General features: G+C 43.4%; 1 protein-coding gene across 8 annotated transcripts in view; it reads right to left on the minus strand.

The window, feature by feature from the left end:
• Positions 1-22,378, minus strand: part of PTPRT (protein tyrosine phosphatase receptor type T) — a 467,492-nt gene that overhangs the window by 144,425 nt on the left and 300,689 nt on the right. For all 8 annotated transcript variants that reach the window (XM_064674278.1, XM_064674284.1, XM_064674277.1 and 5 more), the window contains exons 8-9: positions 11,295-11,591; positions 8,777-8,886 (exon numbers count right to left, since the gene is read on the minus strand). In XM_064674278.1, the coding sequence (XP_064530348.1) occupies positions 8,777-8,886; positions 11,295-11,591 (407 nt within the window). The remainder of the gene's footprint in view (positions 1-8,776; positions 8,887-11,294; positions 11,592-22,378) is intronic.

The following is a 22,378-nucleotide window of genomic DNA, read 5'->3' on the forward strand; positions in this document are numbered from 1 at the left end:
ATTCTGCCATTCAAGCTTGCACCCCACTGACATTAATTAGCATGCTATATATTAAGAAGAGCTTTTAATGAGCTGTTATTTCATATGATTTTATTGGAGAGGCTCATTGTTCAGTTTAATAGCGGCAAATGACAACTCTAGGAATTGCTTTGATAGGACTGCAGCATTGAGGGGGTTATTCAATCTCCATCCTTGTTCCTCAGCTATTTGTTGGTGCTGGAAGCACTGCCTGATGCACCTCACTGCTGATCTGCCACACTACACTGGGTGCAGGGAAAGTGTGGGCAGGAACAACCCCCTGAACCAAGACAATGGAGCAGGAACCCCATCCCAGAGAACCTGCTGTGTTTGCCACCACAAAGGAAGAGAAGCAAGGCCCAGGTAGGTATAAAACGGTTTTGCCACATTTATAGCTCACATATCAGTCTTAGCTGTTATTGTAGCTGAGAACTGTAAGATGCTGTATTTTTAGTCACTTAAGATATCCATTTGTGTCTTCTATAAATCAGCTCTCTGCTTCACAGAGTGGTTTTGGTTGGAATAGACCTTAAAGATCATGTTGTTTCAACCCCCTGCCATGGGCAGGGACACTTTCCACTAGACCAGGTTGCTCCAAGCCCTGTCCAAGCTCACCCTAAGTCACTTTGCAAAATTTCAGACAAAAGCAGGTGAATCAAAAACCAAAGCAAGTTGTTCTCCCTGTGCTGAAGCTCATCAGCTGCCAGGAGCCTTCTGAAAGCCTTCCCACCCTCACTGCCAGGGACACCCCGTGGAGAGCAGAGATCAGGAAAACCAGCAATGAACAGGGAGGGCAAAAGGAGAAGGAAAAGGGGGGCAAGGGACTCCAAGTGACAGAAATTGGTAAATCAGGAAACTAAACCCAAAACCATCCTGCCACTGGATGGCAGGATCACAGAGACTGGCTCTAACACACACACACAAAGGGCAGCAATGAGCTTAATATCCCAAAAGGAGCCATACATATTGTATGTATCTATACCCTTTTATAAGGTTATTTATTTATTTACCCTTACTTTAGAAGGGCATTTATTTATTTGGTTTATGGATGCCCTTTTTATAACCCTTTTAAAGGCAATGCAAAGATCACCTTGACTGGCTTTTCCCCTCCTCAGTTACACCTCTACCCAAAAGACAGAGCCACCACCACATCTTATATGTTTGCTCATATATATATATATATTTATAATAATTCAATCTTATATATTTGCTAAATTAAATGATACTGAAGATAAAACAGACCCCCCAAAAAATAATCTAGGAAAGAAGTGCAAACATGTATCTGCAATTTGCTTTCAACTTAGCAAACAACTACATTTTGGTAAGCAAAATACTGTAAGATCTAAATATAGGGCTGTTTAAAAGCTTCATATTATTGTAACTGCACAGGTACAACAGCACATGAAAAGATTAAATTGAAGAAATGGGATTAAGAATGAGCAATACAGAGAAACAGCATGTCTTGGAGAAGAAAGAAAGATAGACCAAAATTGGTTTTTTTTTTTCTGCAAAAGAAAAGAAAACATCAGAAAGCAGAAAGACAAGATGCTGATGCATCTACAAAAGCATGTTTTAAATTTGAACTTCATTACAAGAAAGAATAAGTTGGGGTTTTTTTTCCCCAGTTCTTATAATTTAGTTTAGCACAGAAAGAACACATGCACGCTAAAATAATTCAGTTCCTTCCTTAAAGAAAAAAAACTGTTGTTGTAGCCAAAATCTTCTCATTTGCAAGGGATTTATATCACTGCAAGTCTATTGGCTTCAAAAGAACAATAAAAAGGTAATCAAAGAAATTGTTGTGCTCAAGGGACCGTATTATGCTTTTATTTCTGAAAAGCTTGATCGAGCAATTTTTTTTTTAAACAGTGGATTCATTCTATTTATAACACAAGTATCTACTTACCTGGAAGTTGTTCATACATTTTAAAAACCCTGACACCTGAGTTTCTCAAAAAACCCTCTAATTTTCTCCCCAAGCTGTTACTGGAAACCATAGGATTTAAAAGAGCATCATTACCAACTGCTCCCAAGTTAAGTATATCTTGCAAGTAACAGCCAGTGAGCAACACACAATTAAGAATCCTGTATAATTTAAGAAGTTTGTTCAAAAGCTCTTTGAGGTGTTGATTCTGAAAAGCATCCCTAATTAGGAAAGCATTTAAACATTTCCTGAGTTTAAGGCTGTGTTAGAGTAACTGGGAAAGAGAGTTAGAGTAACAGGATGGAGAGAACAACAGCAACAAGGTGTTCCCAACCCTTTCCAACAGGGTGTAACACCTGAGTAAGGAGGACCCTGCCCCTGGAGCATCCTCCTTGCTGCTGCCCTGCTCAGCTGGAGGAGCAGGAGCTGAGCCATCCCCCCAGGCAGAGCACAGCCTGATTCCTGTCACCTCCCCACAACAGCCTGAAAGCTGAACCTTCAACTGGCTTCTGTCCTGCTCAGGCATTTTGTGTTTTCAAACGTGACAGGGAAGGAAAGTCATCCTGTTCCACCAGAATAACAGCTGCATTTGTTGCCTTCTGTATTATTGCACACAAGTCAGGTTTTTCTTGCAGCCTCACAGGAGGCACCTCAAATGAACGCCCTGTGTGTGCCAGGGGGGTCACTCAAACTCATACTTGAATTCTAGTGCTGACAGGGAGCTTATAAACCATATTACTTTGTAAAACAGGGTGGGGAAAGAGCTCTCCATGGGATGCTGCTGGTTAGAAAAAAAAAAAAAATAAAATAAAAACGTATTTCCTGTGACCCTGGGATCCTCAACTTCCACGGGAAAGCTGTCTCACCAAGCCGTGCCTCGGCTCAGAATCAGAGCAGGACCTGTGGCTGACACGACATCCCAACCCGCTCAGCAATGCTCAGATTTATTGTCCTCCTCAATTGCCAAGAAATGATAATAAATCAGTGCAATCAGCACGTTCATCTCCCACATTCTGGCCCGAATCCTGATTAAGTGGAGCCCAGAACACTGGCAGCATCAACCAACCTGCTCACCAAGTGCTCAGTAAATACTCCAGTCAGCAAGCATATAACAAACCATTTCTCCTCAGCCAGCCCAGTTCTCTTCCAGGGCAATTCTGTGCTAAGAGCCATTAAGTGCAGGACTAATTTAGCTGGGGGTCTGTGCACAGCTTCCCTCACACGTCACTGAAAGGGTGACACAGCCCACTGCAGAGCTGACAGAGCTTCAAACTTAAACAGATGATACGTGGCCCTACACTTTCATTGCTAGTGTAGATTATTAAAGAACTCTAATTCAATATAGTCCAGATCAGTAAAACCCTTATTCTTCACATAATTGACTTTCATGGACTGTGGACAAACAAAATAGTGCAGCAGCAGGCACTGTATAAATCCAGTGTCAGAGGAAAACAGCGTTAGTGCTGCAGGTGAATCATTTCCAGTGGCATCAGACTGCACTGGCAAATGCCCCTAGAGATGAGTGATGGAGCTATGACCCAACAGACCAGCTTTAATTGATTGTTTCCTGGGGTTTGAGCACTAAGCAGCATCTCCTTCAGCCAGCTGTGTGTGGCAGGGCCGTCCTTCAGCACACACACCGAGCTGAAGTGAGAGAGCTCCATCCCAGGAGGATCCTGATCCACAGAATGCAATTGAGAAGCTGGAACATGATTGATTTTCATGGGAACATTCAAAGCCACTTCTCACCGAAGGCAATTTCTGAGAATTGTCATCTTTCCACTATTTCCACTCTGGGGCTTTATATAAATAAATTGGTCACAAGATTTCCTCGTCGTTGCTTTGCTTCTTGTGGGAGCCATTTTTCACTCTTGGTAACCAAAAAAAAAAAACAACCTAAGAGCTGCTTTTAAATAAACAAACAAATGACTAAGCCAAGTTGAGCTCCCAACCCTTTCAGCTTTCTTCCGGGAAACCTTTTTTTTTTGCAAAACCTTTTAGCAGGAAAGATCTTATCCTAGAAACATCAGGTTTGCTGAATAGCTATGAATAGAAATGCACACATATCCATGCAGCAAGGAGCTATCACACCAGATAATCCTGCTTTGTGTTAGAATAACTATGTATTTCCAGGGGTCAAAGGTGGAAGAAATTTGTTTCCACCCTCTTGTAAATGCAGGCAGTGCATCCCACAAATATTGACCTTAGGCAGGACCCTCTAAAGAGGCAGTTTGCATGTAACAACCTCTCCTGCAGGGAGAAAGTGAGGGAGGTGATGGAGAAGAAATGGCATATTGGCAACTGCAGAGATGAAGAAGGGCAGGCTGCAATTTTACATGGTAACTAAGAGGATCTGTAGCCTCTGAAGTGCAATTTAAACTCAAATCCACTGGGATTAGAGGTAGTAGGCTCCAAGCATCCCATTAAAGAGCTAAAATTGTGTATGAAAGTCCCTTGTATTATTATTCCTGGCATCTAAATAGGGATTTACAGCATTTCAGAAATAGTGACTGAGAGAACCAGCTCGTTACAAGCTGCAAATGCATCCTTATTTTTCCCAACACCCATGTGCAACCCACCTGGGATTTAACAACCCTAAAGAGGAGGGCATAAGTGATTACAAGACTGCACCTTACCACGTTTAAAAAGACAGCTCCTTGTTTCACCATTGCCTTTAACAGGGCTCACTGAAAGGACTCAACAGTCTGAGAGTCATTTTTCCAGCCAAGGAGCTGAATATTAGGGATTAAATGCTGTTATGATTGCAATACCTGTAACAATGCCTTCCACAAGTGATGTGACAAATATTTCAGACAGGAGTGTTAGGTGGGTTTTATTTTTCTTCTTCCTGTTTAATGGTAAAATATTCTAGAAATGGACAATTCCAAAAAATAGATTACACTCCAAAAAAAAATGTATTTACAAAGGCAAAAGCCAACATTACTGAGTGCACCTCTAAGCTTTCAGCTGCCCAAAGGAACAGCAAAATGCAGATATAAGTAAGTTTTCATTACTTACATTTTCAAGTGCAAGTTAGCACAAAAAATCTAGGCCCACAGAAATATCTGAAGCACTTCAATTTGCATTATGGAACAAACATTTGAGACATTTAATCTAAAAGCAGAATTTAAGTGCCAAAGATGGCCCATGACCTTAGATTGCTTGCTCTTGCAGCCCAATGGCAGCATCAGTCTTTCTGCTGCTCGATAATGGTTTGACTTTACAAACAATTAGGGGGGGAAAAAGTCTTCTCTGCATTTCCTTGTGCACAAAGGCTTTGAAGCTGAACTCCCACACAGTGTGAGCACAACGAGCAGCACTTGGTTATGAGGGATTTTAAAGCAGAGCAGCTTTTTAGAACTGGTTAAAAAAAAAAATTAAATAAAAAATGCAACAAGTTGCGACGCTTTCAGTCTGCCAGGAGATGACTGTGGGACAGGATTCCTACAACATTATCAGACTGTGCCACTCACAGCCAGAGACAGCTGTAACAGTGCCTCTTTCATCATCATCACGTGCACAACCACCTCTGGGGAGCATTTTCCCCAACCCAAGGTGCCAGCAAAGCCCCTCTCTGCTGTTCAGCTGTGTTTGGGAGCAGACTGATTGACCTGTCTCATGTAAGTACCTACACACCCTGAGGCTACCTGGGGACTTCAGGAAAGCTTAAAAGCTCTACCTCTGTTGCACAGCTCATTTCCACCAGCAGCCTGGGCATCTCCCCACTGGTTTTCCTGACAGGACAGCCCAACTGACACCTCCTAACTCACCACACACTTGTGTTATTAACACCTTTTCTGGGTTCCCCACCACCCCAGAGCAATTTGTACATCACAGCTCATATCCTAACCTTTCCAACATAGTGATTAACTGACTTGCAATTCCTGGAGTTTTCCAAGTTGCCTTGAACAGGAGGTTTCTGCTCCCTGGAAACAGACTGTAATTATATACTGATTTGGGGATCTAGAAGGTTCCTTTGTTTAACACTCCAGCTGTGACTGTACCCACTGAAACAATGAATTCTCCAGCTGAACTCAGGGAGGGGCTAAACCAGTTTTAAGTACAATGCTGTTTCTCTATAAAAAGGCTTTTTGAAGGATAAGTATCAATCAGAAGAGACTTGCAGAAGTCAAAAAGGTTCATTAAGGTCCTTCCATTTGGTTCAGGCTCTTTAGAAGTATTCAGTTTGTGCAAAATTAGTGCTTCTGGATGGTAAACAACCTGCTGAAGGTTGCAGTGCTGAACCCCAGCCCAGCTGGCACATGAGCAGTGGGAATGTAAACTGCAGTGGCAATTTGGGTGATGTGGACATCTCTCTGGCAAGGAGCTGCAGGAATGATTAGGGACCTGAGAACAAAACTGGTCCCAAAAAAAAACCAGTGGGATTTAAGTATAGACAGTGTGATTATATGGAAGTATTTTAGAAGCTTACAACTCATTTTTTTAACAGGACTAGAGAGAAAATACAATATCCAGATAAACCAAATCAGACCTTGATGGTGAGGAGGGAACTACTATTTAGGAGAAGAGGAGATGGGTTTTTATTTGTTTCTATTAGGAGGGTTTATGCCCAGGGTAGTTTGAGAGACCATCACTTGCATGAGACCTACATGTGACTCTAGACAGCTACTCCCAGGTTACCTCAAATTCATAAAGTGATATTACTTAATAAGTACTTTGCAGGGAATTTTTCTCTAATAAATGTTGATAGGCTTTTGGGTTTGTCTCTTTCTAATAACAGTGACACAATTTCAGAGCTTCCAGAGAGCTGCAAATTCATCAGCACATCCCTGAGTCTCCTGGGACAGAGCAGCAGTGCCAGTGCTGGCTTCAGAATCTGTGCTCCCTGGTGTTTCTGACACTTGGATTTTTATCCTTTTGGACATGAGGCAGAAGAGGAAAACGAGGAAGAGTTTGAATTCACCTTGACTTCTCTTTGTCTCCAGCTGCCAAATATGCACAGAGTCATTATCAGAAAAGAGAGATTTGTTTGTGCCTCTGCTGAGACTTGAGCAATGATATGACTTGAGGGGCACAGGCACTGTCATGATGCATCACAACCCTGGAGGCATTAAAGTGTCTCTGTGCAGCTGCTCAGCCAGAAAAGCTACTCAGATTGCTCAAGTCTTTTCAATGAGCTGAGCCCAAGGCGATATTTTAGTAAGAAACTGCTTCTTTAAAAATTAAAAGGAGTTATTTTTACATCATTTGCATCATTTGACTTGGGTTATTTTCAATGTGTTCTATGATAGGTCACCTGTGTTGCCAGAAAAAAACTCGCAACTGGTTCCATTCAGATTAATTCCCTTAAAATACTGACAGCTTTATTGCCTAATTCCTTGCACAGACACCTTCAAAACCCATGAAATTACAAGGGTTAGTTCCATTTTAGTACTAACAGGTGACATGCAACCTGCACACATTTCCAGGAATGTCTCAACAGTGACCAACAAAAAATGACTCTGTACTTAGTCATGGATTCCAGCCTGGCTGAGATGACCCAAAATTAGGAGGATGAGCTTGGATTCATCTATTTAGTGTTGCCATATCAAACCCAGTTACCCTTTGTGAGCCAGCTAGAGACATGACCTGAAAATGCAGTTCCAATTAAGCCCAGGAGAAAGTTGCTTTCTCTTGTTCATTCAGCAGTGGAAGAGCTCGTTGATGTTAAACCTGCTTGATTTTTTCCATTTTTCCACCCCTCTGACAGAGACAGTGTTAGCAAGGACATCTAGGAGGGACATGTTACAAGACATGTTGTTCTGAACTGAGAAGCTGGACAGGAAAAGGGAAGGAGCAGAACCTCCCTAGTGAGGGCAGAGTTGCTTCGTGCAGCTGTGCTTTTTTGCAAAATAAAGTCTGTACACAAACCCACCATAAGAGAGGAAGCCAAAAAAAACAAGGGAGTTTTTGCCCCTCTGTGTCAGAAAATGCTGCATGAGCCCACAGTGAGGGTTTTTACATCACTGTAAAAGCAAAATTTTGTTTCGCTTCTTCTGATCTTACAGTGGTAAATGCTGAGCCCATGAAGTGACACAGGCTCAGCCAGCACTGCTGCAACACTTTCTGCTACTTAATCAAAGTGCCTTTACCTTCTCTTATAGGACTGTCTCTCATTTCACATGACCCTCCAAAGCAGTCCCTCCTTTTCCACATATTTGGTTTTACCCCACATGAGGCACTGTATCACCAGAACCACAGGACAGCAGGAACACCTCCTTACCTTAACAAGCAACATCCCCTCTGACCCACTCTAGAATCACATGGAATTGTTTTTTTTTTCTTCTCATCCAGCACAGGATGGTCAGTGATCATCCCATAACCTGCTGTGCACTTTGTTTGGCATCAGGGAAATGGTTGGGCTGGACAAATGTATCATTGAAAGGTTCAGTAAGAACACTGTGAGATAAGACTTATGGTTATATTCTGCTGAGATTGCCAGGAAGTGTTATGACTACTGGAAAGGCAAAGAGGGATTAGTTACAGTATTCAGATACAAAACCTAACTGTGTTTTACCACAAGAAATGAAGAAAAGGAAAGAAAACACACCTTGGAGCTACTGCAGAAGGAAAAAGGGCAGGAACTGAACACCTGAGACATGGGGGATGTGTGGCTCTCATTCTGCCACAAATATTGGAAAGAAATCTTTTCTCTCTCTCTTAAACTGGAAAACTTTTTCAGTGGTAGCAGCAGACTATCTGGAAGATTCTTATCTATTTTAATCAGGCTTCTTTTAGCACCTGCTGAAATCTCTGAGAGCTCAGGATTGGCTTAAACACATATGAAGAGGGCCCCGTGGCACATATTCCTTGACAACAATCTGTTCTCCTCACCTCATAGAGTGTAATGATGCCATTTGTCTCATTTGGAGGCTTCCACTGCACATAGATCTTCTCTTCAAAAGGTCCTCCCTGGATGGATTCCAAGGGAACAGGTCCAGGAACTGCAGGGGGGGAAAAAAGCCCAACAAACCGTCTTAAAAACTACCCCCAGCTCCAGCTGCACACACATGAGAAGACACCAAAAGGCCACCAGACAGGAAGCTCAGAGTTAAAAATAAATAAATAAAATTAAAAATTAAAATCTGTCAAAGCACTAGTACTATCAAAGCCTTATTTCTGCACTATTGGTTCAAACAAGGATACTCCAATGTAACCACTAAGTGATAAATAAAATTAGAATCCACGAAAATATGGAGCTAATTTCAGTATGGTTTTATTTCAGTACAGCAGAGCAGCAGCAGGGAATTTAATTTGTCCTTCTCTGCCCAAAGCTCTCTCCACCTAAACAGCCAGTCTGCACCTTGGCATAGGGATGCTGCTGGGCTGCACACCTTTATCAATGTGAGAGACTGATTTGCTTAGCAAAGTAACAATGGAAGATTTATATTTCATTACGGCTACAAGGCCAGCTAAAAAAATCCACCTACTCAAGCAAAATTTTAATGCTGTGGAAGACAACTAACTAAATGCACTCCCAAGCCTGTCTGATAAAACCCTGCTCATTTTTCTGAAATATCTGCCATCCTTTCATGTCCCCCCCATGATATATTGGGCTGGAAGAGCCACTTTCAGCTGAGAGAAACTTAGGACAGCAACTTCTTACAGCTCAGGCTGAGGAAAAACTTGTATTTTACATGTTGGACAGGAGGGAGGCTTGTAGTGCATGAGAGTCTGAAACAGCTCAGATGGGATAATAACACTGAAACACTCCATCACGTCAGTTCTTCCAGAAAACTTTTCTATCCAGAACACAAGAGTTCACACTCAATTAATTTTGCTTCTGAGATCTATATAAAATATGATGTCCGGAAGATCAATACTAAGAAAAGCTACGCTCCGGAAAGGAAGGCATTATACTCCTTTGGGGACATCTTCTTCTTGTGAAGGCACAAGAAAAAAAAAAAATCAACAAATGCCAGGATTACATTTGCCCATATGACAAAGGAAGCTGCTGGGTAGTTGTTGGGTAGTTCAGAACACGGAGAATTAAACCTTTGGTAACTGCTCAGGTTGATGTTTATCACACTCAAGCACTTCAAGGATCCTTGTCTTTTCAAGAACATGGCTGTGAAATAGAAATTATTCACCCCTACAAGTTTTGCTTGCGTGAGACACACGCTGTCCAGAGAAGACATTTATAATCTCATGGGACAGAGGGTTATGTTTATGAGAAATAAAAATACAATTTTTATAGGCGTATTGCGAAGTTGTAAGATATCCAACTTCAAAAATACTGGAGTTGAGCGTCAGGGTCTTTTTCAGCCAGCTAAGGGAAGTGCAAGAGTTCTTAAAATCTTTTGGGGCCATTTTTGTACAAAAGGAGTTCTCTCTCTTTGGGCTAAGAACAAAGGAACATCCATCATCCTTGACAGGGGATGCCTTGTAGCCAATCAGAGTAAAAGGAAAGCCCCTTCTGAGAGAAAAGAAACTTTTTTAGGTAAAAAAGAATATATTAAACTTATCTGAAAAAGGGTGGGATTTTGTAAAACAAAAAAATGAATGAGATGTAAGGGTCCTTCTCCCTGAAAAATTGGTGGGGGAAGGACCCGGCGCACCGAATAAATTCTTCTTTGTTCCCTGTGTTTATGCCATCTTTCTAAAATTAAAAGAGTGATTTTTTCCCGCATGTTGTTATTGACAACCTGTAAACATGAGTCCTCCCCAGGAATCAAGCAAACAAACCCAGCCTGACTGTGGTAGTTTAGTCTGGGCCTTCCCTGGTGACCAGTTTGTAACCAAGGAAGCGCTCAGATTTACCCGGAATTCCCTACGATTTTTATGTAAGCCGGGGTATAAGAAGAAAGAAGGAAAGGCCTTTGTCCCTCTTCCCTTCCAGCGGCTTTGGAGATGAGGGTTTCCCTGCTGTTGAGTCTGTCGTGTTGGGGAGTGAGGCCTGGTGAGGCCTAGTGAGGCCTGGTGAGGCCTGGTGAGGCCTGGTGAGGCCTGGTGAGGCCTGGTGAGGCCTTGTCAACCTTGGGGAGGCGGAGGTTGCTTGCGGTTGTTCCAGAGAGACTTTCTGTTGTCCCAAGCAGAGTAGTAAGATATTCTTTTGCTAATTCTTTTAGTTGCTAGATTTTGGGCTATTGATCGTGTATATTTTATTTTGCTTTTGTTCCCTTTTTTCCTTCCCCCTTCCCTTTTCCTTTTGAAGTTGTACATATATTTCAATTGTATATAAATGTAATATAAGTGTAAATATATTTAGATATATTGCTTTAGCTGCCTCTCTCTCGTTTCGGTTCTCTTGGGTTTTTTTCTCTTTTCCCTTGGTTTTGGGGGGGGGGAAGCTCTTGTGGTGAGGTTTGGAGCTGTGGCAGGGAGCCAGCTTCAAACCACCTCGCTGACTCACCATCCTCCTCGGTCTGCACCACCAGCTCCTCGCTCTCCATCTTGCCCTCGGGGTTGGACAGAGCCAACCTCAGCCTGATGGTCATGAAGGGCCGCAGACCCCGCAGGGTGTAGTGGGAGGAGGTCTGGATGAGCTCCTCTGCCTCGAACTTCTGCTGGTTGAAGACGTACTGGTACTGCACGGTCAGGTTGTAGCTGTGGCAGCGGGTCACGGCGTAGCCGAAGGGCTCCCACTGCAGCGTCAGCTGCCGCGACCGAATGTCCACCACCTCCACGTTCTGGGGGCCGTGCACGGGATCTGCCGGGCAGGAAAAGACAAAAGAAACACACCTTGATATTAAAACGAGTCAGTCATCCATTAGTGTGCTTCATTCTGTACGTCCAGAGTATCCCAGCACTCCATGGTTGGGAATGCTCTTGTCTGTGCAGTGTATGAGTGATAGGAGATGGATTTCAGATCTACAAATGCATTCTGGCTCCGGAGTTTTCCCTGAAAATCTCCTCTCACAAGGCCCTGAACAGTGGTCATGCTCCTGATTGCTGTGAAACCTCACTGAATCTGACAATGGCAACGTGATCCCATCAGGTAAGGGGTGGGAAAGTTACACGTTCTTCATTCTTCAAAAAAAAAAAAAAAAGCAAAAATAATAGTAGTTGAGGGTCCACTTGACAGTGCCCAAGGAGTGTGGTGAGTCCAACCCTAAGTGATGCAAACACACAGGAAATGGTCCCTGGAGAAGGAATGCACTCAAGTCTTTCAGCTTCCAATTCAGCTCTGTAGTCCCTACACCCTCCTGCTGCCCTTGAACTCGTTCTGCTCAGAGACTGAAGCCCAAAAGCGCAAGAATTAAGACTAAAAACCTGACTGTTGGGCTTCCAACATCCCAGTGCTGCTGTCCCCTCATCTGTCAGACACTTGAATGTTCTGGCAGTGGGGTGTTCAAGCAGATCCTGCCACTCCTGGACTAAGTTTTCTGAGCCATCTCAACCTTGTGCCAATAAAACTTTCATCTCAGATCATCTCCACGCCTTGGTCCCACCAAAGTTTCTCTGCTCTTTATTATTCTTTCTGCAGTGTCTGGCTGAGGTACACTTTGAATATTCATGGGTAGGAATCATTTTCACCTGCTGTTCCTTAATTTATTTTTAACAGCATAACTCAGATGCTCTGACTACACTCTGCCCTTTATATAAAATATAAATGCATGTACTGCTAGACATGTGGATATAAAGAATGAAAGATGAGTGAGTAAAATCAGTGTTTGAGATAAGTCAGATGGTGATAATACTACAGATGTCACAGTTTGTTTATCTGACAGTTTTTCAACTTGAACAGCTCAACTTGTATTTGCTTTTTTGCTCAATATATATCTAAGCAAGGTAATTAGAAAATACGTAATTTCACGTAAAGTTTCTTGATTTATGGCACAATTCAGGGTTCTGCCCACTTCTCGTGTTCTCTCACGACTTTGACCTATGAAAGGAACATTTTCATGGGAACAAAAAAGTTGGAAGAACTCCTGACTACTAGTCACACTTATTTGAAAGATAATTCAAGTAGAAAAAAAAGCCTTCTAGTAATTCCTGAAAGTAAAGCACCAGCCATACTGACTTCAATCTACTCATGCAAGAGCAGAAAATACACTGTAACTACCTACATATTCTGAATTACTGCTAAAAATCCCATAAAGACTGGCAAGTGGAAAACATTCTGCATCTTTATATAGGCACACACACATGCAGACACTTTGGAAATAGGATGGATATTAAAAGACCAGGGGTCTAAAGTTAGCAAGTGGTTTAGGTTTCCACATAAATCATGTCAATCCTGTAGCATCGAGAAAATACCTCCTAAATAAGAGTATTTACTACTCTGTGTGTCAAAAAAAATGTCATTTAGAGATTAGGAAGTTCCTATGCATAAATACACACACATATACCTAGCATCAGGTGCTGAGCAGCCATTTACTATAAATCCATGGAAGGCACATTCCTGCAGATGAACTGTGGAGATAAATGAGGTGACCAAAAGAATGGTTCTGTGAAATCTTTCACAGATCAATCAACAGCCTCTGAAACAGTAAAGGTAAGTCCAAGACACTGCAAAATGCATCAGATGGAAAAAAAACCCCCCTAAAAAAAAAATAAGTTCATGAGTAAAAACAACTTAAATTTTAGGTTAGAGAGAAAGAAACCAAACTGGAATTAGATCAACAAACAGAAGCTGGCCCAGAAAAGCTTTACATTCTCTTCAGTTCCCTTCTCTCAGTTTCAATCTCCTTTTTTTCCTGAAAACTGAGACTATATAATTTTGAAAATGTTTTCCTGTTGCTACAGTGATTTTCTCTGTAGCAGAAACCATTGAAACCTCATTTTCAAAGCTGAGATTTTGTACTGCTGTTTTTAAAGGACAGTGGTCCTACTGTCCTCTCCATTGAATTCCTTCTCCACGTCAGCTTTGTAAGTATTCAGTCTCAAAAGGTCTGTAGTACCTATCCCTGGGGTTTGACTGTCTAACAACATCCATTTTTCATAATCTGTTAATGACTTGTTTTCCCAGAAAAAGTGTTTATAATTTGTCTACAATCCTCTGGTACTGGTGAATATTTGAAACTGGACAAACGTCTCCACTTCTGTATTCTTGGAATCATAGCTTCCAAATAATCCAAGAAAATGCCTGAAAATTAATAACTTTGTACTTGGCTGGTGGCATAAAAGCTGCCAATATGGATCTCAGCTTCAACTACACAAAGCTACCCATCAAAGCAGGACAGAAACAGACTGGCCCAATTTGAGTACTTAAGAGATCAGATATAAAAAGACATTAATGTAACCTGTATAAACTGAAGTAAAATTTTTTAACTGCCCTGAGACCTTGGGGAAAAAATCCAGAGGGAATTCTTAAGAGGCCAGAGCAAGGAGAGAGCTGCCACCAACCTGCTGCAACGAGTCTTGAACCCACGCAAGGAAAATTGCAGCCTCTGGGATTTCACCGTGCAAATGCACATTTTTATTTCAGCCCAGCTGAACCACTAATTACATTTTGAAAGTTCACATCAAAGTCCAGGACTGAACAGTTATTTTTCCATTCCACATCACCCACTGATGCTTTGCTACCTGTCATTACCCTGGTGGGCTGCTGTGAACACTCAGCAGCCAGGAACCTTTGTGAGAACTTGGGATGGGAAAGTCCCGAGGGGTCTGGAGCACGAGGCTGCTGAGGAGCAGCTGAGGGAGCTGGGGGGGCTCAACCTGGAGAAAAGGAGCCTCAGGGGGGACCTTCTGGCTCTGCAACATCCTGACAGGAGGGGGGAGCTGGAAGGGGTCAGGCTCTGCTCCCAGGAAACAAGGGACAGGACAAGAGGAAACAGCCTCAAGGTGCACCAGGGGAGGTTCAGATGGGATACTGGGAACGTTTCTTCAGGGAAAGGGTGGTCAGGGAAGTGGTGGAGTCACCATCCCTGGAGGCATTTAGAAGATGTGCAGATGTGGCATTTGGGGACATTGGTTTAGTGATGAGTTTGGACTTGATGATCTTAGAGGCCTTGTCCAACCTAAATGATTCAGTGATTCCAAGTGGCCTGAATGAAGCAAACCCTCCCAGTGATCCTTCAGTGGTACCCTGTGTCCTCAGTCCAGGTAAGGAGACACTGTTGGCCCAACAGTGACGTGCACTGTTCAGACACTGCTTATTCTGCCATCCAAATTTCACAGAAAAGTTGACTTTTAGGGCTGGTTGTGCTCTTTCCTTACTGAGTGTCACAGAGCTCATTCTGTTCACTGGTGTCCTCGTGCTCCAGGTGAGGTGTAGAAAAGAAAAGGTTGATTCAGATTATCAATACCAATTGTCATGGCTTTGTACCCCTCCACCAGGAGAACAGAGAGCAAAGGAAGCCGCGGTGACACACTGGGGTTTGAACACCGAGCTCAAGAGGAGGGAACTTAAATACAGACCATCAGCTGCTGCCCCCGGGTTAAATACCTGCTGCAGGAGCCTAATTGCAAGAGATTGCTGCTGTCACTAAGGACATGACAGGAGTGGAAGGTGTCTGTACTCATCTGGGGCCCTGTGCCCGTGTCTCCTGACCCTCTGGAGAGCAGGAGGCAGAGTTTATTAGCAGCGCAGGTGTCCACTGATTAAATTCTGTTTCCCAGCAGCAGGTTATAGGGGCTGAGAATGCACAAAGGGAAGAAAAATGAGCGTGACATGAGAAGCAGCTGCATGTGAATCCTGAGCTGATGTTTTCTGATACAGAAAGAAAAGAGGTGTAAGCATGATTTGTGCCTTCCCCCAGCACACCCACACCAGAGCTCACCAGCCAGTTCAGGCCAACCAACACCTGGGCACCCCAGTGACGTCCCCAGCCCCTCCTCCAGCCACATTGGGAGGATATCAGTGGAAAACTGGGTGCATTGGTGGTTAGTAAAGCCACCAAATCTTGTGCTCTCCCAACTACCAGCATGGTACAGCCTCTCTCTGTAGCTCAGAAAAATATTTAAATTCATTTCCACTTACAAAATATAAATCTAGCAGGATCACAGAATGGTGGAGAACTGCACAGAATATTTCACTCCCACAATAAATTTAAGCAGTGGCCACTTTTCAAGCAACAGCAACAAAACTTTTATCACAGAATCACTGAAAGGTCCCAGCTCGGATTGGCAGGGACCTTAAAGCTCAGCTTGTTCCTCCCCCTGCCATGGGCAGGGACACCTTCCACCACACCAGCTTGCTCCAAGCCCTGTCCAACCTGGCCTTGAATCAACAGTTAGGAGGTTTCCTTTGTGTTTTTCAAAGACACTGTTCTTCTTCTACAGGTGAAAAACCAACAGAAATGTGTCCAACGATGATTTTACACTAGATAAAAGTTGAAGCATTCCCCTTCTCCCCTTTACTCACTCCCTCTTCTTCCTTAAATTTCCACAGGACGAAACAAGCCTAGGGAAACACATCTACTATCAAAAAATATAGCAAGACATACCGAGCAAAACCATTTAAGTGGTTTGCCTTAAATGCAAAATTAAGTGTGATGGTTGAGGGGAAACCAAGCGACTCTACAGCCTGTGCTGTTCATCTCTGCCAAGAGATCCTGACAGATGCATTGTCCCATAAACACCTCCTGTATCCATGTCCTATGCATGGACACTTCTGAATGATGGACAACTCTGTCCATCCCTGAAGTACAACGTGGCTTTGTGTGACAGCTTCTCTGCTGAGTGTCACAGCTGCTGCCCATCATACTTCAATGCCCCTGAGCCCAAATGTGGCATAAATACTATAAATACCTTTTCAGACATGGCAGATAAAAACACTGATTGAACAGAGTTCACTAGTCTTTCAATACTGGGAAAGTGTTTCAGCTTTGCCCTTCTCTGCAGAAAGAGCATCTCCCTAATATTTGGGTCTAATTTTTGGTTTCTTTTAAACCACTTCAGATATTATCACTGGTCCAAAAAACTGTGCAGACAGAGCTGAAAGCAGGCAATTATACAGAAAGGGATGTTCTGAGAGAAGACTTGCAACAGAGACAAGAGAAAAAAGGAGTGAGACTGATACAATAAAATCACCACAGGACAACCAACCCTGTTTGTGAGATGCCTACAATCAACCAAAGCCCAAGCCAGGTACAAAGGAAAAGGTGTCCTTAGAGCTGGTGAACTAACCCAGTCTATTTTAGGGCATTCTCTGAGCACTGGAGAAGGAGGAGTGCTGCCACACAGATGAATCTATTATAAAAGAAATGTGAATTAAGTTAGATAATGGACTGTGTGCTGAGATAAGCCAGGAACTGAGCTCTCTCAACAGTTAACACCACGGTTTTAGTTTTGTTCACAGCACTTCACCTTCATTTTTTGATTGTTCTGGGTTTGTTTCTGTTGCAAATTTTACTTGGAATTCTGCACCGAAAGAAACCAAAGATTTGAAAATTCAGAAAGGAAAATATTTGACATATTACAAATCCCATAAAACATCCTCTGATCTCAGACTTCAACCTTGTTAAACAACCAAATGAAACAAGTGAAAACCAATCCCAATGTCATTAAACAGAGCCCAGACCTATCTGGATCTTTCCATTTGTTACAAAACGTGCTTTTCACGCTCACAGATCAAATCCCCAAGGTCCCAGGAAAGCAAAGGCTGTGGAGAACAAGACCTGAGCCACCAGCACAGCCTTCCCAACACCTGCCCCAGCACTGCTCCAGCCAGAGCTGAGCTGCCAAATCTCCACTTGTAAACAACTTCAAGATAATTAAGCACTGCTTTTTAAAAAAAAGGTTTATTAGCATCTGTTTAAAAGGGAATTTTTTTTCACTAAATTATGAAATGGCAAAATGAAAGCTTTCTTTCTCTTACACCTAAAAACTGTTGTGCTCCGACAAACTTAAAAATAACAATTTAAAACAACAATAAAGGATAATTACTGATTTTATTAAAAACATCTATCATGGATACACATAGCAGTGGAATTCCATGGCTGGGAACACAATGTACATTGCTGAGCATTCTGATGATTAAATACAATAGCATTATTAAATATGCTAATGAAAGTGAGATTAAAAAGCAGCTAAAACCACTTGGTTTTTGTCAAACAAAAGTAAAACATCTGCTTTTACAGATTTATTTCATTATGCATAAATAAAGTATTTATTTTAACTATTTGCTTTACTAACATGTACATGCATTTATTTGTATTACCTCTTCCTCTGTGTACTTTGCTGTTACCTTCAAATGGACTAAGTGGAGGAGATTGAGAATAACAAAAAGCCAGTTCCTGACAAAACATAAATTATCTCCATAAAAATAAATAAGGAAATCAAAATAGTAGGGAAAAGAGAAGCTTCCTCCACACAGTCAGGAGGCTGTTCAAGTATTCTGAGCAGCAGAGAAAAAGCACTGCTCTTGCCAATAGGTTTTCTCTCATTTGTTACTGTGGCTTCTTTTTCTGTCTGTGCAACCTGCAAGAGAAATTCTCAATGTTCTTTCAGAATCCTAAATTTTAAAAAAAAAAAAAAAATATTTTCTCTTTTAGGAAAATTTAGTAGCAGAAGGAGCTGCTGGATGATGAAACCTGGGCTTTGTGAGCACTACTGAAATATCCAAATTGTCCTAAACCTCTTGAGGCCTCGACAGCAGGTCAGGGAGGGGATCCTGCCCCTGTGAGGCCCTGTGAGGCACAGCTGGGTGCTGTGTCCAGCTCTGGGATCCTCAGGACAAGAGGGACATGGAGCTCTTGGAGCGGGTCCAGCAGAGGCTCCAGAGATGATGAAGGGACTGGAGCATCAGGAGTTGGACTTCAGTGATCCCTGGGGATCCCTTCCAACTCGGCAGATTGTGTGATTCCATGACCTCTCTGAGCAGGAAAGGCTGAGGGAGCTGGGGCTGTTCAGCCTCCAGAGCAGACACTGAGAGGGGCCCTCCCCAGGGTGTGTCAGGGGCTGCAGGAGGGGGCAGAGGATGGACCAGGCTCTGCTGGGGGGGCCCAGCAATGGCACAGGAGGAACGGGCAGGAACTGATGCCCAGGAAGCTCCACCTGGACATGAGGAAGAACCTCTTTGCTGGGCAGTGACTGAGCTCTGAACAGAGACCAGAGAGGGTGTGGAGTCTCCTCACTGGAGACATTCCAGAGCCACCTGGACATAATCCATGTGCTCTGGGATGACCCTGCTGGAGAAGGGAGGTGGTCCCTTCCAGCCTGACCCATTCTGGGATTCTTGTCCATTTTCCTCAAGATGTAGGAGCAGCAGTGACTCCCTTGCTCACCAGCTGAGGGTAGTCAGACACGAGGAATCTCTGTGTGATGGGGACTAGCTGATTCCCTGGCCTTGATGACATCTGGAGGGATTTGCTCTCCACAGGCTGCCTTATTGGCAGAAAACAATACCAATAATTATCATAATAACATGAAGAATGATGAAAACCCAGTAAAACAGTCCCAAAATTTTCAATTTCTAAGACTGCCGAGATTGGGTAATTACTTAAAGCAACACAGAACGTGCCACAGCCATAGTAACGTTTGGCAAATAGGGATTCCTCAGGAGCATGTGGTTGGAGGTTGAGCCAGTGGAAAAGAGAACACACATATAACCCCATGTCAACTGGTTTTTTTTTTTCCCCCAGTTATTTCATTAACTAGACTAAGAGATGCTGAAATTCCTGCAGCTGAGCCCTGGTTGCAATGTATTCCAAAAACACGTTTATAAAGGGTCTAGATCCAATTTCTGAGCAGCTGTTTAACTCTAATTGCATGCTCATGTCCTCCTTGCACCGGGGTGTTGGAGTCAGCAGTGCGAGCCCATTAAGGCCATGGATGGTTAACTCTTATGGGAATGTACAAATTGGAACAAATATGCATTTCCTAGTGCTGGAGACACTCTTTGGGCAGTGGAGGACAGATAAGAGTTTGCTCTGAACAAAATCAATGCACTGCATTTAGCCCAATAATCGTCCTTTTCCCAGGCTGTGTTTGCATTTCAGCACAAACAAAAATAAAGCAGAGCCACTTTATGCCCGAGGGAAGTGAGAGGAGAGCAGAGTGTGAGGGGCAGGACCAGCACTTCTTTAACACATTTATATCTGATCAGCATGACACTAAGAAAATACCCTGAAAGGATTTCAATACAGGCATTATGTACAAGAAAACACAGATAAAACCAGTTCCTCAGAAACACTGTCAAGCCTATAAAAAAAAAAATAAATCTATCTCCTAACCCAGCCAGGGCTCTCAGTGTAATCTGAATATACAGCAGTGTCAGGATTACAGCAGTCTTGTTAATACCCCCAACAGACATGTATTTAAGTCTCATTGAAATCCAAGCCATTCTCTTAGTCCAAGCATAACTCTTAAAACTCAGCAGCCTTTTTGTTTAGTTTTTAAATGCAGCTGGATTAACTGCCTGCTCAGAAAATGACTCAATTCCAAACGATTCCCAATTGTTCCTAATACCTGTAATGTCCCTGCTGCCACATGGCCCCACTGCACATCTATGGGTTTCTATTATCAGATACAGAACCAGGGAATGGTTTGGGTTGGAAGGGACCTTAAAGACCATCTCATTCCACCCCCTGCCATGGGCAGGGACACCTTCCACTAGCCCAGGGTGCTCCAAGTCCTGTCCAACCTGGCCTTGGACACTTCCAGGGATCCAGGGGCAGCCACAGCTTCTCTGGGCAACCTGTGCCAGGGCCTCCCCACCCTCACAGGGGAGAATTTCTTCCTAATATCCAATTTAAACCTTTACTCTTATAGTTTCAGACAATTCCCATGGGGTTTGTTTGCTGGTTAATGCTCCACAGTGCAGGAGGGAGGAGTCTCCAAGGGCCAAGGCGCTGCTCCAACAGGAAGGTTGAGGAGCTGGTGAACATTCCAGCAGCCCCACAGCAGAGTGGATTTTATCCATGAAAATCCCCCAGGAGAACTTCAGATCACTTAACCTCATCAACTCTGAGGAACTTCTGGTTTTTTGTTTGTTTGTTTTTTTAAACAAACAAACCAAAAAGCCCCCCAAACTCACAAACAGACCCCCAAGAATTAGAATTGTTCACCAAAGAATATCAAAATATTTCTGTGCTCTTTTCCCAAACACTGCCTCCTAAAAGAAAGCTGTAACTTCCCATTCCCTAATCCCTATTTGCTGTGGAGGCCTGGACACATCCTTTAAACCACTTCTCAGCTCATTTGCATAGCAAAGCAAGCGATTAGTGAGCAGCTCCAGTTTTACAAGAGTATTAGCAGCATTTAATTAAGTCGTGGAAGTCTCTTACAAGGGACCTGACAGCCTGAACTCGTGTGCTCGCCCTCACAGGCACAAGTCCTCCCCCCACCCAGCCGGTTCTGCCAGAGGAACATCCACAGCTCCCTCAGGGCATGAGACCAGAGCCTGCCAGGAGCAAACTTTGTGCAGCCTCCGGAAGGAAAAATTAGGGAGGATGCAAAAAAGACCAGTATCCACGTGCTGATGTTCAGTTTATAAGGTTTCCTATATATTCCTATGTATCCTCTGGGTACATTTATCTGGGAACCAAAAAAAAAATTCATGGAATTGTAGAATATCCTGAGCTGAACGGGACCCACAAGGGTCATCGAGTCCAACTCCTGGCCCTGCAGAAAACATCCCCAAGGATCCCACCATGTGCTCCTTCAACTCTGACAGCACTGGGGCCGTGAGCACTGCCCTGGGGAGCCTCTTCCAGTGCCTGGCCACCCTCTGGGGGAAGAACTTTCTCCTAAAATCCAACTGAAACTCCCCCTGACAAAACTCCAACCGTCCCCTTAGGTCCTGTCACTGGTCACAGAGAGGAGAGATCAGCGCCAGCCCCTCTGCTTGCCCTCATGAGAAAGCTGTAAGGCCATGGTGAGGTCTTCCCTCAGACTCTTCTTCTCCAGGCTGTACAAATTGAGCCCTGCTTTTAATGAGCACAGACAGGAAGGTCAACCCCAGTGAACCTAAAGGTACAAGCAGAGCTCTGGGCTGCTCATAAAACAGAAAATGGTCATAAAATCATTAAGTTTGGAGAAGACCTCCAAGATCATCAGCCCCAACCTTTGACCAAACACCACCAAGCCCACTAAACCACATCCCAGAGCACCTTGACTGCTCATTTACAGGCAGATGGAAATGCAGAGGCTGATTTACAGCTCTGCTTCCTTCTTTCATGTCCCATAGGCAAAACCAAAGAATTGGTCATCCCCTAGCTGGGAAAGTGGATGGTATTCACCATGGTCAAAGAGCTGAGTGTTACTACAACCCCCAACTCCAACACAAAACCACAGTAGCCCGTGAAAGATCCTGGAATGCACTGTCTGCATGCACATGGATCACAGCTGGATGAGGCTGGATTGCCAAGAGCCACCTCTGGTTCTGAGGGAGCACAGCCCTCCTCTGTGGCTTCTGAAACAGAGAGGGTAAAACAAGGTTTACAGCACTACTTAGAATTACAATGCTAATGAGCAAGTTAGTCATGCCCTAAAAGTTAGGGGAAAGCTCATTTGTCCACATCAGTATCTTTATAGTTTAGAATGTTGGGTTTTTTCTGGGTGAATTGAGTCTCTTCCACTGGCTGTGTGCAAATAAATAAATAAAGA

The sequence above is a fragment of the Pseudopipra pipra genome, chromosome 17, assembly GCF_036250125.1.
Source record: "Pseudopipra pipra isolate bDixPip1 chromosome 17, bDixPip1.hap1, whole genome shotgun sequence".
Taxonomy (NCBI): Eukaryota; Metazoa; Chordata; class Aves; order Passeriformes; family Pipridae; genus Pseudopipra; species Pseudopipra pipra.